Source organism: Haliotis asinina, chromosome 1 (assembly GCF_037392515.1).
Source record: "Haliotis asinina isolate JCU_RB_2024 chromosome 1, JCU_Hal_asi_v2, whole genome shotgun sequence".
NCBI lineage: Eukaryota > Metazoa > Mollusca > Gastropoda > Lepetellida > Haliotidae > Haliotis > Haliotis asinina.
In genome coordinates this window covers 25,520,896-25,534,081 of record NC_090280.1, presented here as the reverse complement: position 1 = coordinate 25,534,081, position 13,186 = coordinate 25,520,896, and the positions used below count along the sequence as shown (strand labels likewise).

General features: G+C 41.6%; 2 protein-coding genes across 2 annotated transcripts; both read right to left on the bottom strand.

The window, feature by feature from the left end:
- Positions 1-3,803: 3,803 nt before the first annotated feature.
- LOC137266537 (uncharacterized) lies at positions 3,804-8,631 on the bottom strand. The gene is made up of 5 exons (XM_067801977.1): positions 8,592-8,631; positions 6,062-6,106; positions 5,179-5,258; positions 4,241-4,309; positions 3,804-4,007 (listed from the first exon to the last, which is right to left on the bottom strand). Exons 1-5 carry the CDS (start codon positions 8,629-8,631, stop codon positions 3,804-3,806), a joined length of 438 nt encoding a protein of 145 aa, XP_067658078.1.
- Positions 8,632-9,719: 1,088 nt separating this feature from the next.
- LOC137266415 (transmembrane and immunoglobulin domain-containing protein 1-like) lies at positions 9,720-12,557 on the bottom strand. The gene is made up of 5 exons (XM_067801945.1): positions 12,266-12,557; positions 11,788-12,087; positions 10,480-10,746; positions 9,911-10,036; positions 9,720-9,739 (listed from the first exon to the last, which is right to left on the bottom strand). The coding sequence occupies exons 1-5, from the start codon at positions 12,555-12,557 to the stop codon at positions 9,720-9,722; spliced, it is 1,005 nt and encodes a 334-aa protein (XP_067658046.1).
- Positions 12,558-13,186: the final 629 nt, after the last annotated feature.

The window sequence follows — 13,186 nt, the reverse complement described above, 5'->3', positions numbered from 1 at the left end:
AACGCACACGCTTTCTAAAAATTCATTATCCAGTCTGGTTTCTGCAAATCGGTCTTAGGACTATGAGCGTTGACCTTGAGTATGGGATCGTTTCAGTGATAAGATAGCTCTTTTGAACAAAGTCTTGCCGGGAAGGTGTTGTCGCGAAACTACAACTGATTCAATTCATAATTCATAATTCTTCAAGTTACACCAAACCCACCCAGACTACATCTGAGTAAAACACGCCATGATGAACAGTGAATACAAGAATACCTTACGCAGTAAAATCTCTTTAATCTACAGAGTGATATCTCGATCAAACAGTTGTTAGGTACTGATAGGCACGAAGTAACATCCCTTCTATAGGATCCAGGTATAGTCCCCTCCGACATGCGGTGACAGAATAGGTGTTACAATGTCACTCCTAAGACCGTCACGCCGATTCCGCACATGGGTGCAATGCGTGAAGCCCATTTGGTGCCCCCAGTCGGGATATTGCTGATAATAGCTGCGTAAAACTAATCTAACTCACACACGGACAGCTGGAACTTAACAGTATGCGCATAGGCATCCCTTTGAATTATTGTACCAAGGAAAGAGAATGATAATAATGATAATAATTCACTTACATGGCGCCTAGTATCCATCTGACTCGTTGCTCACTCGACGCTGTAATCAGAATCTGATTATCATCACCCCGGATAACCCAAGCTGCCTCCTAGGCGCTACAAGGTTATAGATTAGAGGATATAGAGGTTAAAGATAGAGAGGACATTACCTCACGGGTACCCATTTACTGCTGGGTGAACAGAGGCAAATTTGAACAAACTCACATGCCTAAGGTAAGACCACATGGTTTCCCCATGTGCTTTGTGGCGGAGCAGGACCGAAGTCTTAGGAACTTTCAGGAGTCAAATTGCCAAACACGGTGACCCACCAATGGACTGTCCGAGCTCGACGGTGTTTAACTACAACTGATGGTGACCTGAGCACTACGTACAGGACATCTCGCCATCACCGAATAGGCGGGAAACTTGTTGCTGGAATGCCTTGGCGTCACACACCCTCTTGGTGGCATTGCCGAGTGTAACAAAAACTCTATTTGCTCAAGCATTTATTTACCATATACATCTATTGCAAAATAGCAAATATAGAATAAAAATAATTTGAGGATTGGCACATTCCATGTTTAACGACTAGTAGAATAGGTATGGAAACTAACTACAGCATACCACAGGGGCTTCTTTCACAAAGCAACTTTTACTAAGGTTAATTTTAACTCCCTTTCTTTAACCTTAGTGACTTACGATCACTGTGTTTCGTGGAAGGAGGCCCACTTCTCCATGCTCTCCTGTGAGAGAAACAAATTGACATTAATATAATGATATAACAATGGCAAACTTTGTGTGTCAGTAGTGCTAGACGTTACTCTGGTCAACATTTGGGTCGGGTGCCAAGAATGAATACACCAGGTATTCTTTAATGCGACATTTCTCAAAAGTTGGAGATAACGCCTTCCTTTACGTATATATCATTACACAAAAGGAACATAGCTAACGTCCATGCGGTTTTGAATTGTTTTATACATATTGAGATGACGACATTGCAATGTCAACATAACATCAGTGACACGTATACCGTCACCCATAGCTTAACATAGACATCCGACTATCTTAGACCTCAGCTTCCAAACCTTAACATAGAAGTATCACAAACTCAGCGGTAAGGCGATCGTAACTTCCATACCTTAACATAGACTTACGACGGTTATAGTGCCGAGGTGACCGTAACTTTCATACCTTTACAAATACGTAACACAACTTCAGCACTAAGGCGATCGTAGCTTACATACCTTAACAAAGGCTTGGGCTGTTGTAACGCTCAGCTGACCGTAATTCCTACGTAACACAGACATGTGACAGACATTGCGCTAAGGTGATCGTAACGTTCATACCTTATCGCCCACGTGTACATATATAAAGAACCTAACAAACTGCCATGCAGAATGTTGTTCAATTTTGATTTGTTTATAGCTCACTGAATTTGAGATGACGACATGGCAACGTCATCGTGAACAGCAGTGACATGTGTCCACGGGTACGGCTACCCTGTCTGTAATGGTGTCTTACAATCCTTGCAAAGGCTCAGTGGTGAATGTCCAAAATATTCGTTTTATGTATTAAAACCTAGTCAAACACAAACCATATACACCTTCTTATGAATTGTTTCGTAAAACTGAATTCGTAAAATAATGTTGTCTACACCGTATGCATGACGGTTAACAACAATCTTAGTGAATACGAACACCTGCTTTGATGAAATGTGATGAAAAAAATAGAGAATGTCATCATAAGAGAACATGAAACACGGTTAAGTTACTTACAGAGTAAATATGTAAAGATCTATATACAAGTAACCGTGAAGTTAACGGAACAGATCTGCATCACGGCTCACTAATCTTACAACATACAGTCCTGTAAGTACTACCGTATTTAAACCCTTCATCACAGAGGTCGACGTAGATAAAGGTTGATTTACCCTGCATTGCTCCACACTAAGGTACTGAATAAAATGTTCGTCTCACATGCATAACGTACATGAATAACAAAACACAAAAATAAAGAACTGATGAAATGCCGTTTCCAGTAAAAAAAAAGATCAGAACACATATTAACATATTTGAAAGAAAACTCTCTGGCTTATGAACAACCAATACGCCATGAAGAATGAAGACAGTTATTATGGATAGACAACCTCTTTATATTATGTATAGGCGACGTTCGACATAGATTCTAATGTCGTTGTCTAGCAAAGCATAATGAAGTTGTACCTCCATAATAAATATCCTCATTCTTCATCTTCTGAACTTCTAGCATGCCGACCAAAGAGGCAATACGCCATGCCTATTCAAACACCAAGATGCCACACATGTATGATCAGCAAGATGCCAAACGTTGTATGAGCCTCTATAAAGACTAAATGCTTATAGTATATGAACAATACGATGCCAAGCGTTATATGAGTTCCAAAAAATACAACAACCGTTTGACACTAACTTTCACAACTTTTTGTACTTCGACAAAAAATAAAGGAGGTAGATTCCCTAATACGTATGAGGGAAGAAAATGATGTCATGATAATGCTCAAATAAACTGGTCATCTTTGCAAGTGAATTATAAAGCTGTTATTTCTCTCCCTACGGTCAGTGCACAACCTTGTATATAAAAGTACCGGTGGAAATGAAAACAGACAGATACACTCTCGACGGGGTACCCCCTTAATGGTAGATGCTAGTTTGATGCAGATTGCGAACGTGTAAATGTAGGTTTAAATACGTACATTTATTGAATATCTAACGTTCCTTAGTTGTGAAAACTTGTGATGTACCTAATTCGCAAAGGAACCACTGGATTCAATTTCCGTGGATCATTATAAAGAAGCCAATAGTTACGCACCCACCCACTCTCTCTCACACACACACTCTCTCTTTTTATACCAATGTTCTATTCAGCTTTCAAAGCATATTTGCTTATCTAAATGATTCCATTAAATGTTAGTTATGTTTCGCAATGTAACCTTGAGACTCTGAGATTCAACCTCTCAGGTCTTGTCCAGCAGCTGGAGAGTCTCAAGTGTCTTTCATCTTCACTTCCAGAAGCAAATCCTCCCTCCTCCAGCTCTTCAACCTCGAAAGGTCTTGTCCGGATGGAGATTCTCAAGGTTCTTTCATCTTCACTCCCAGAAGCACAGTCTCCCTCCGCCAGCTCCTCCAGATCCATGGTCTTGTCCTGCAGCTGGAGATTCTCAAGGTTCATTCATCTTCACTCCCAGAGGCACCGTCGTCTCTCCTCCTCCTCCTGCACTTCCACCTCCCATATCTTGTCCGGAAGCTGTGGCCCGGGGGTGAGGGCGAAGTCAATCTGTTCATATACCACAGGCTCCTCCCTTCTGTGTATGATTGGTTTGCCGTCGATCAGGGTAGGCGATTCAAGGGCAAGGTCGGCGTAGGTCAGACCATCATCATTCTGAAATTTTAACACAACTGCACTTACAAATGTCGAACATTTCTATCATGAGAATGTATTCCATGACTGAACCCAAATCTGCACCTGGTACATTTACTGAACCAAGCAGTTCACTACTGCAGAACATGCTTTCTCTTTGTGTTCGTTGCAACTTAGAGTCGTTTCGGCATTGTGTCAGCCAATCAGGGACGTCTCTTCCCCGGAACGTGACAGGATATGTATAATACACCTACCGTTTCGCCACAGTTGTTGTATTCGGCAGCGACTGGTCCTGCATAGTCGATTAGAACTGCATTTTCCGACTGGAGACAGCAAACATATGTATGATCTCAACAGGGGATCATTATGATGTATTAAACACATGATATCTCTTCACACATCCAATATATTACATTGTGTTGTTCAGGCTTTTGAAAAGACTTGTAAGGTTAATGCCCATATAGGTCTTGGTTTTTTATGAGGAACTGAACTTATTGGTAACTTTTGTAAGTTTTTGCATTACTTAAATGAATATGAACATAATGTAACAACATCGCCATTAAAATTATTGATAGAAGTAATGAGAAAATACTGCCCTTCTGCTAGTGATACGTAAGTTTGTTCTTAATGAAAGAAAAACATTGACTATAATAATTATGATAATTGTTCCAAAATTTTGTCTGTGGCCTCGACTTGGCAGCTGCGAGGGGTTTTTTTTAATTCTTCTCTTTAACTTACATCCACTGGTGAACCAAGTGATGACATATATTTTTGCTGTTCTGTGTTGACAGATCTTTTATGATATGTTAGGTTTGCTTTACGCAACACTAACCAGTTGACGTCAATGAATGAACGAGAAAATCAACGGTGTACATAATGAGCATCGATCTTCGCAAATGCATTCATTATCTCACGGGGCGGTGGGGTAGCCTAGTGGTTAAAGCGTTCGCTCCTCACGCCGAAGGCCCCGGTTCGATTACCCACATTAGTACAATGTGCGAAGTCAATTTCTGGAGTTCCCCCGTGGTGATGTTGCTGAAAGCGGCGTAAAACCAAACTCACTCACTCACTCATTCATCACCTTACGTTGCCTATTTCGTATCCACGTCTTTACGACACACTGACTGAATGATAATAAATTATCTTCCTGTCAGTTTTGTATTGTATGAAAACAGTTCTTGTACACACTTACCGATGGCCCTGCGCCGGAGTAAGCTCTGTTCATGAAGTGTTTGCATTGAGCCTTCTGTACCGTGGCATAAACATCAGAGACTGTGGAAAAGAGAACAAAGTAGACGAACTATAGACGAGATGTGTGAGATTGGTACTGAATGGGCCTTGATGGGTCATTCGGGGTTTCGCTTTTTTCAACTTATTTTGTTGAAGTTTCAAGTTTGTAACTTAATAATTCAACATGTACATTTGGAAATTAATGAAAAATGGCCAAAAAGGCTTCTATAGGATGGGTGTCAAACTTCTGTAGGATGTCACACTTACAGTAATCTCTTACAACAAAGACACCTGATGAGAAAATGTCAAAAACAGCAAGTGTCTGTGCGGGTTTCGTTGAAATCTTTGTTAAAGTGGGGTTTTTTGTACATCCGCCAGTGACACTGACTACAGCTTGTGTTAAACACCCATGGTCTGATGCTGACAAACAAAGAACCATATTTGGGGATTAGCACCCATAACCATAGTTTCTTTCATGACAAAGGAAAACCATCAAACACGGTGAATGTCAATGCTCTAGACGGCAGCTACATCCACACATTGTCACAACAAAGACACACGGACACACCGCTGAGGTAAATAGTCAGGGGCTAAGATGACGTCATGAGGTATAGATGACGTCATGTATAGCGTCACCTCAAGTGAGATTTGCTTTACGCCGCTTTTAGCAATATTTCATCAACATCACGGCGGGGACACCGGAAATGGTCTTCATTGAACCCATATGGAGAATCGAATCCATATCTTCAGCATGACGAGCGAACGCTTTATCCACTAGGCTACCCCTACCGCCCCTCACCTAAGGTGAGACTCACTGACCACAAGGATAGAAACATGGGCTATACCTTCTCTCCTGCGCCTTCTCTTTTTGTTCACCTTGGCATACAAGTCTGTAGGTAGAAGTGTTTAGTCAGAAACTATTAAACTAAGTATTACAAGAAGAAATAATACCAATGGTTCTATAGGTGTGTACACCGCACTCAGCAATATCCCAGCTATGGCAGCGGGTTGTCACATGGAGCCTCGATTGATTTCAGCCGCTGGGACATGATGCCAGGCTTAAATGAAGCAGACAGTCTAACGGTTAATAATTTGTGAAGAGCATTTCAAACCTAGATTTTCACGGGGTAGATTCTTAAAGATCTACTTGAAAACGTATCTATTACGTAACAGCTTATCATTCAGTCACCCAATCCTATACACTGCTTGTCACCCAATACTAAACACTGCCTGTCACCCAATTCTAAACACTGCTTGTCACCCAATCCTAAACACTGCTTGTCACCCAATCCTAAACACTGCTTGTCACCCAATCCTAAACACTGCTAAACACTCCTTGTCATCCAATCCTAAACACTGCTTGTCACCTAATCCTAAGCACTGCTTGTCACCCAATCCTAAACACTGCTTGTCACCCAATCCTAAACACTGCTTGTCACCCAATCCTAAACACTGCTTGTCACCCAATCCTAAACACCCAATCCTAAACACTGCTTGTCTCCCAATCCTAAACACTGCTTGTCACCCAATCCTAAACACTGCTTGTCACCCAATCCTAAACACTGCTTGTCACCCAATCCTAAACACTGCTTGTCACCCAATCCTAAACACTGCTTGTCTCCCAATCCTAAACACTGCTTGTCACCCAATCCTAAACACTGCTTGTCACCCAATCCTAAACACCCAATCCTAAACACTGCTTGTCTCCCAATCCTAAACACTGCTTGTCACCCAATCCTAAACACTGCTTGTCACCCAATCCTAAACACCCAATCCTAAACACTGCTTGTCTCCCAATCCTAAACACTGCTTGTCATCCATTGCACTCTGCAATCAACAACTGTATAATCAATATTACATGGTAGGTCAGTGAAGCATTTGTGTGTACATGTATATGAAATTTTGCTTAATATTTATCACAAGCAGTGGCTTGTTAGATAATATGCGACAACGCATGGTGTTTTTCTCGGTCTGTGGAACCTACAGTTATTCCAGTAACTCTTTATTCTGCAGTAAACGGCATGCTACCAATAATGTGTGTGACGTAGATGAATGAATAAACAAATTTGGATTTACGCCGCTTTTAGCATTCTTTCAGCAATGTCACGGTGGGGGGCACCAGAAATGGACTTCGCATGTTGGACCAAAGTAGGGAATGGAACCCTGGCTTTCGGCTTGAAGAAAGAACGCTTTAGCCACTGGGCCACCCTACCTCTCCTTCACAGCACAAGGATCTTGGTATTTCTCGGGTCATGTGTGGCTGATTAACTATAGCGGCTTTTCAGTTGCTTCGTCTGAACACAGTGCTTGTTTGCGAACACGTGTTTTTCCTAACATTTAGTTCAAGGTCACTTTATATATCCTGGGGGTTTATCTTGTTTCTAATATTGGAACATCATTCATCTTCCTTGATTACAGGTCCTATGTTCCGGACAAGCCGGAAGATAACAATATTCCATGAATGATTTCCAAATGATCAAGTTGATTAGAAACAAACATCAAGTACAAGGAATTTGATACAAATACAAGTACGTGGCGTGTGGCGGTTAGGCAGGGGTTGGGGTTAGGAAGGGGAGGGGCGTGTGGTGATTGGGTTGGGATTGGGATGGCGCTTGGCGCTTGGATGTAGGTAGGGGTTGGGGTGGGGTTTCGGATGGCGTGCAGCGGTTCGGTGGAGGTAGAGGTTGGAACGTCGTGTGGCACTTGGGTGGGAGTGGGGGTCGGGAGTTCTATTACTTGTGGGGTGTTGCTGCACACATGTTCAATAAACTGACCTTGAGTAATGACGAAGAAAAGTTTCAAATGAAATCTATGAGCATCCCCTATTAAGTTTAATAAAAATCCCGAATTCCCCTGCTTCTTTTTGTGCGACCTGACGTACAGTGGCGTTCGCGCCATCTGCCTATACAATACTTAAATTACATACATCACGTTTTATGTGACCACTGACTGTGTCACTATTACTAGACATATCCTATCCAGGTGTCATAAGCACTACTTTCAGTTGTTCGTTTGTTTGTTGCGGCATGTTGCGCTCAGCACACCGAACCCGTGTCTTCGGCATAACGGGACAGTGGGGTAGCTACTAGCTTGTGGTATCTGCGTTCGCCCCTTTCGGCGAAAATGCGGATTTGATCCCTCACTTGAGTACAATGTGTGAAATCCATTTCTGGTGTAGCCCAGATATTGTTGGAATCGCTACAAACGGCGTATAACTAAACTCACTTTCCTCCGCCTGACGAAAAATCTCTGGACTATCCCACGCCCCTCCGAACAATGAATGATTTGCAGTGCATTCATACAATCCGCACGGTATACGAATAAGTCTGCTGATCGAATGCGCCGACACGCATTTGCAAGATTTCAAACACTTACCACTTGGATCTTGTTGAAATTGTGCTTCGTTGTCAGCCATACTGCGGTCTCCAGCCCTAAAAGACATGCATGAGGTGAAGGAGTAAGCAATTCATATCATGCCACGGCATACATCAGACTGCAAAGTTAAACTTCGAAAAAATAAACCTTTAATTAGTTAGCTGCAAATGCTGATATTAGATATTACCTACCTGAGCCTACCTGGCACCAACCACTTCTGTGATTATCTTGAAGTCATAATGCTCACCTCGAAAGTACAAACGACAATGCTAATCCTGTATCCTTTTCTTTCTTTTCAGTACCTTAACTTATGAGAGAAACACTGAAACGTATTTTGTTGGAGTAACTCTGTACCTTATCTTGTAGGAGTAAAACTGTACCTTAACTTGTAGGAGAAGAAGTGCACCTTAAATCGTAGGAGTAAAAGTGTACCTCAACTTGTAAGAGTAAAACTTCACCTTAACTTGTAGGAGTATAACTGTACCTCAACTTGTAGGAGTAGCTCTGAACCTTAACTTGTAGGAGTTAAACTGTACCTTAACTTGTAGGAGTAAAACTGTATCTTAACTTGTAGGAGTACCTCTGCACCTTAGCTTGTACAATAAACTCAGTGCGCCTAGAGGCAGCAAGAGTTGTATACTCCCCAGGGAGTTGAGACTGATAATACGATGTGATGCTGAGACGGACATCCAATTGTCGAGGGTAACAAATACCAGGGCCTTGAGCAAGCACTAGTTGCATGGATATGTGCGCTATATAAATATCCAATAATAACTTGTATCAGTAACTGAGTACATTAACTTGTAGGAGTAACTCTCCACCTTAGCTTGGAGGAGTAAAAGTGTACCTTAACTTGTAGGAGTAAAACTGTATCTTAACTTGTAGGAGAAACTCTATACCTTAACTTGTACGAGAAACTCTATACCTTAACTTGTAGGAGAAACTCTATACCTTAACTTGTAGGAGTAACTGTACCGTAACATATGTGAGTGACCCTATATCTTAACCTGTATGAGTACACCGAACTCGTAGGACTAAACCTGCACCTTAACTCGTATGTAAACGCTGTGGTCTTCTCATTGTTCTTGAAATGATATACTGGCAACAGATATCTACTATTGAGAGTCCTCACCTGTACACTTTACCTCCTGAAATAGATAAAACATACCCTAGTGTAATCACTTCTAATGCAAATTATCATTCAGAAAGGATTCAAATGCGCCTACTGTAATTGAAGTAATAAAACTGAAGAGATGCATGACAGGATATACGACAGCAGCATAATTAATATTTTCTCTTATCACCACAAAAGACAATACCTTTCTTGGTCCTGTTTCTTCGGAAAACGACGGCGACGATGACGAAAGCGATGACCACAATGAGGACAGAACAGGCGGCAGTCACAGGTACGATGGGGACTACACCAGATTCAGTTAACTCACGTGCTGCAACATTCACCATACCAAATAACAGCTTTCCTTTGATTCAATATACATACAACATATGGCATAAGATCACACTGAAATGTGTTCAAATGGAAGCAAAAGTCGCAAATGTCAGGATTTATTGGAAATGGTTTGTTTGTTGAATTATATAAATGATGTATGTAATAGAGTAAATATATAATGTTCAGATCTGATTTTTTTGCTTTTGGGGAATCTGAGAGTGACGAATCACACTGACTTGATGTCATATCATCAGATTAATAGTCAAGATTGACCTCCTGATCCACATTTTGGTAGATACCTGTTCAAAATCTCTTTGTGTTTTGAGAAATTTGAAGTGAGTAAACACTTAAACAGTCAATGCGGGTCCTATGCAAATATAATTTTAAATGTTACAATAATCTGTAACGAATGTATGTTTGCGGAATCTGTGCAGGCCTTACAGAGGACCTCCAGTGTCAGGTTCCGTGATGCACTCCCATGGCTGTTGTTGCCGAGACACGTGTACTGTCCAGACACAGACACATCTACAGCTGGCATAGACAACACAGCCTCCCTGTGTCCTGTAATCACCATCTGTGTGGATGTGTCCCACCAGGTTACAGTGCAGGCAGGGTTACAGTCAGCAGAACATCTCACTGTTAGAGGTTTCCCCTCTTCTACCTCCAGCTTGTCCCTTGTGCCTTCAAACAGTATCTGGACAGGTCCATCTGGAATAATTGATGTGCGATGGTGAGGGGAAAACACATCTAAGATACTTCCCTCGTCATTTGGCGTCAGTTACACTAATTAAGGAACACCAAATAGTGCAATACTGATGTTATGCACAGTTTGCACAATCAATAATCATTAATCAGTCGCGACCTTGATCATCACAGTCAACCCATTTTATGCCATGACAGTCATTTGGAATAGACACGGTGATGTACTGTGACGACACATAGTTACGATTTTAAAGCTATAGTTGAACCATGAGTAATAATCTGAACGTTGAAATGTATCTTGTCAGTGCCAGTTGAGCGCCGCCAAGTTACATACAAATGTCACGACGCAATTGTTCCGATAGGTGACACTGGCGTTACATATTCAGTGACGCTTCACGGCTTGTTTCAGGTCGTATTGTGGTCGTGTCTGGAGAGGTTTTTAACAGATGATTATGGTACTTCAGAAGGTAAATGAAAAGTTAATGAGAGAAAGCTCTGTCTTGTGTAAACATTTGCGTACAATATAGAATACAGAATAGTAGAAGATACTCTAAATATACTCTAAATGTCTTGAATTTTGCCATGCGTGGTTGGTAGTGAGTCTCTTGTGTTCCTTATTTCCCTAATATTTTAAATATTCTTGTTTTGGCCTTTGTGTGTCACCGAGCATTTACAGTTTCTGAAATCTGAGGCTCGAATTGCGAGACCGAGGAACAAAAACTGCATTCGTTGTCGTAGCAACAGATTCATTCAATCTATATTATGTATTGTGCTGATCTGAGCTCACATCCAGATTAACAACAGTGATGTGACATAATTTTGAAGTATTCGTGTTTGAAGTATTTGAAGTGTTTCGTTAAACCTTTGAAGCTGAAAACTTTCATCACAGATTTTGGCTATGTTGTCGTTAATTCCGATCCGAACCACCAAAGTACTGTTATAATAATGATTCAGGACATGAGGGTTCTATGACGGTGCTATACTCAGAGCCGTAGTTGCAAAGATATGCGAGGTTCCTGTACCGTAAACAAGGTAGTTCTTACTCACATGGGACATCCAGTACATGGCCGAGACTCCAGTCAGACTCCAGCCCCTCCTCCACAGCCTGGCAGCTGTAGTTGTCTCCCTGGTTCTCTCTTCTGACGTGGGTTATTGTCAGGTCATCTCCACTTGTAAGAGACTCATCACTAGATTCTGGCAGGGTGCTGTCCCTCCTCCAGATGTAGGTCATGGTCAGAGGGGGGTGGTCCGGGGGTAGACTCCGGGAGGAGGAGGAGCATGTGAGGGTGACATTCTCACCTGATACAGGTGAGGCAGGTCCGGTGATGGTAGGTGTGGATGGCTTTTCTGTGAACAAATGAGTAAATCCATTGATACATTAATGCGAGTGCGAACCCGACTCCCCCCCACCCCCCCACCCCCCGATTTTACGAACTGTTTTTACATTTGAAGAATTCATCGTTATTGCCCATAACATATAGGCTAGTGACATGTTTATATTCGGAATTTATAGTTAAATACTTACGTGCTACAACGACGACCTGTCTACATCCAGTAACATTCTCTCCATTGCTTCCCTGACAGTAGTAAGTACCAGCGTCCTGTACAGTAACATTGTAGATGGTAAACCTCAGCTGTCCGATCTGTGATGGTGAGTCCTCCCCGGTGTATCTGATCCTGATCTTGTTGTCCGTGTCACTGTTGTTGAATACCTGTACACGGTGTGACTTGGGCTGGACCACTAACAGTCTCTCAGATACCAAACCATTCACCCATACAAAATATATAAAGCTGGCACTGTCTGGTTTCACGGTCATGTTAACATCTTCACCAACACGAGTAACAGTGTATGGGTATCCAGTTGTCATGGAGGCAAGACCTGTATACGAAACGGTAAATAGAATCAGAAGTCGATAACAATGGATGCAAAAGCAAATGCGGAAAAATAATACGTAAATTAACTCTACCACAGATTCAAAATATATGTCAGTTTTCGAAGACAGATACATACCAAAACCACATAGTGTAACGGCCACAGAGGAAAACAGAAACATAGTCACCACTGTGGCGAGTAAAAACTGACAGGTACAGTTTCTGATATTATGTGTCACATTATGTAGTTTCACTAGATGATACTTCCCTATAAACATTTCCCGGTGAACCTTACGTTATGCTACGATATTATATACTCTTGTGTGAATATGTCCTCATTAAAGCCCACAGTGTATCATTATGGTCGTTTCATAGATTTGGTTGATATATAGAGGATAATATCAATTAAAACACGTCACTTTAGTCAATCACTCAGTGGTTAAAACATGTTTGAGGGTTTTGTCCAAGGATCCTCATTTGGGTGTTTGGTCCTTATGGGTTTTGTCCTAAGGGGTTTTTTGGTCCCAGGAGACTTTCGTCCACTTTGTTTTTGTTTGTTTGTTTTTTTATCATA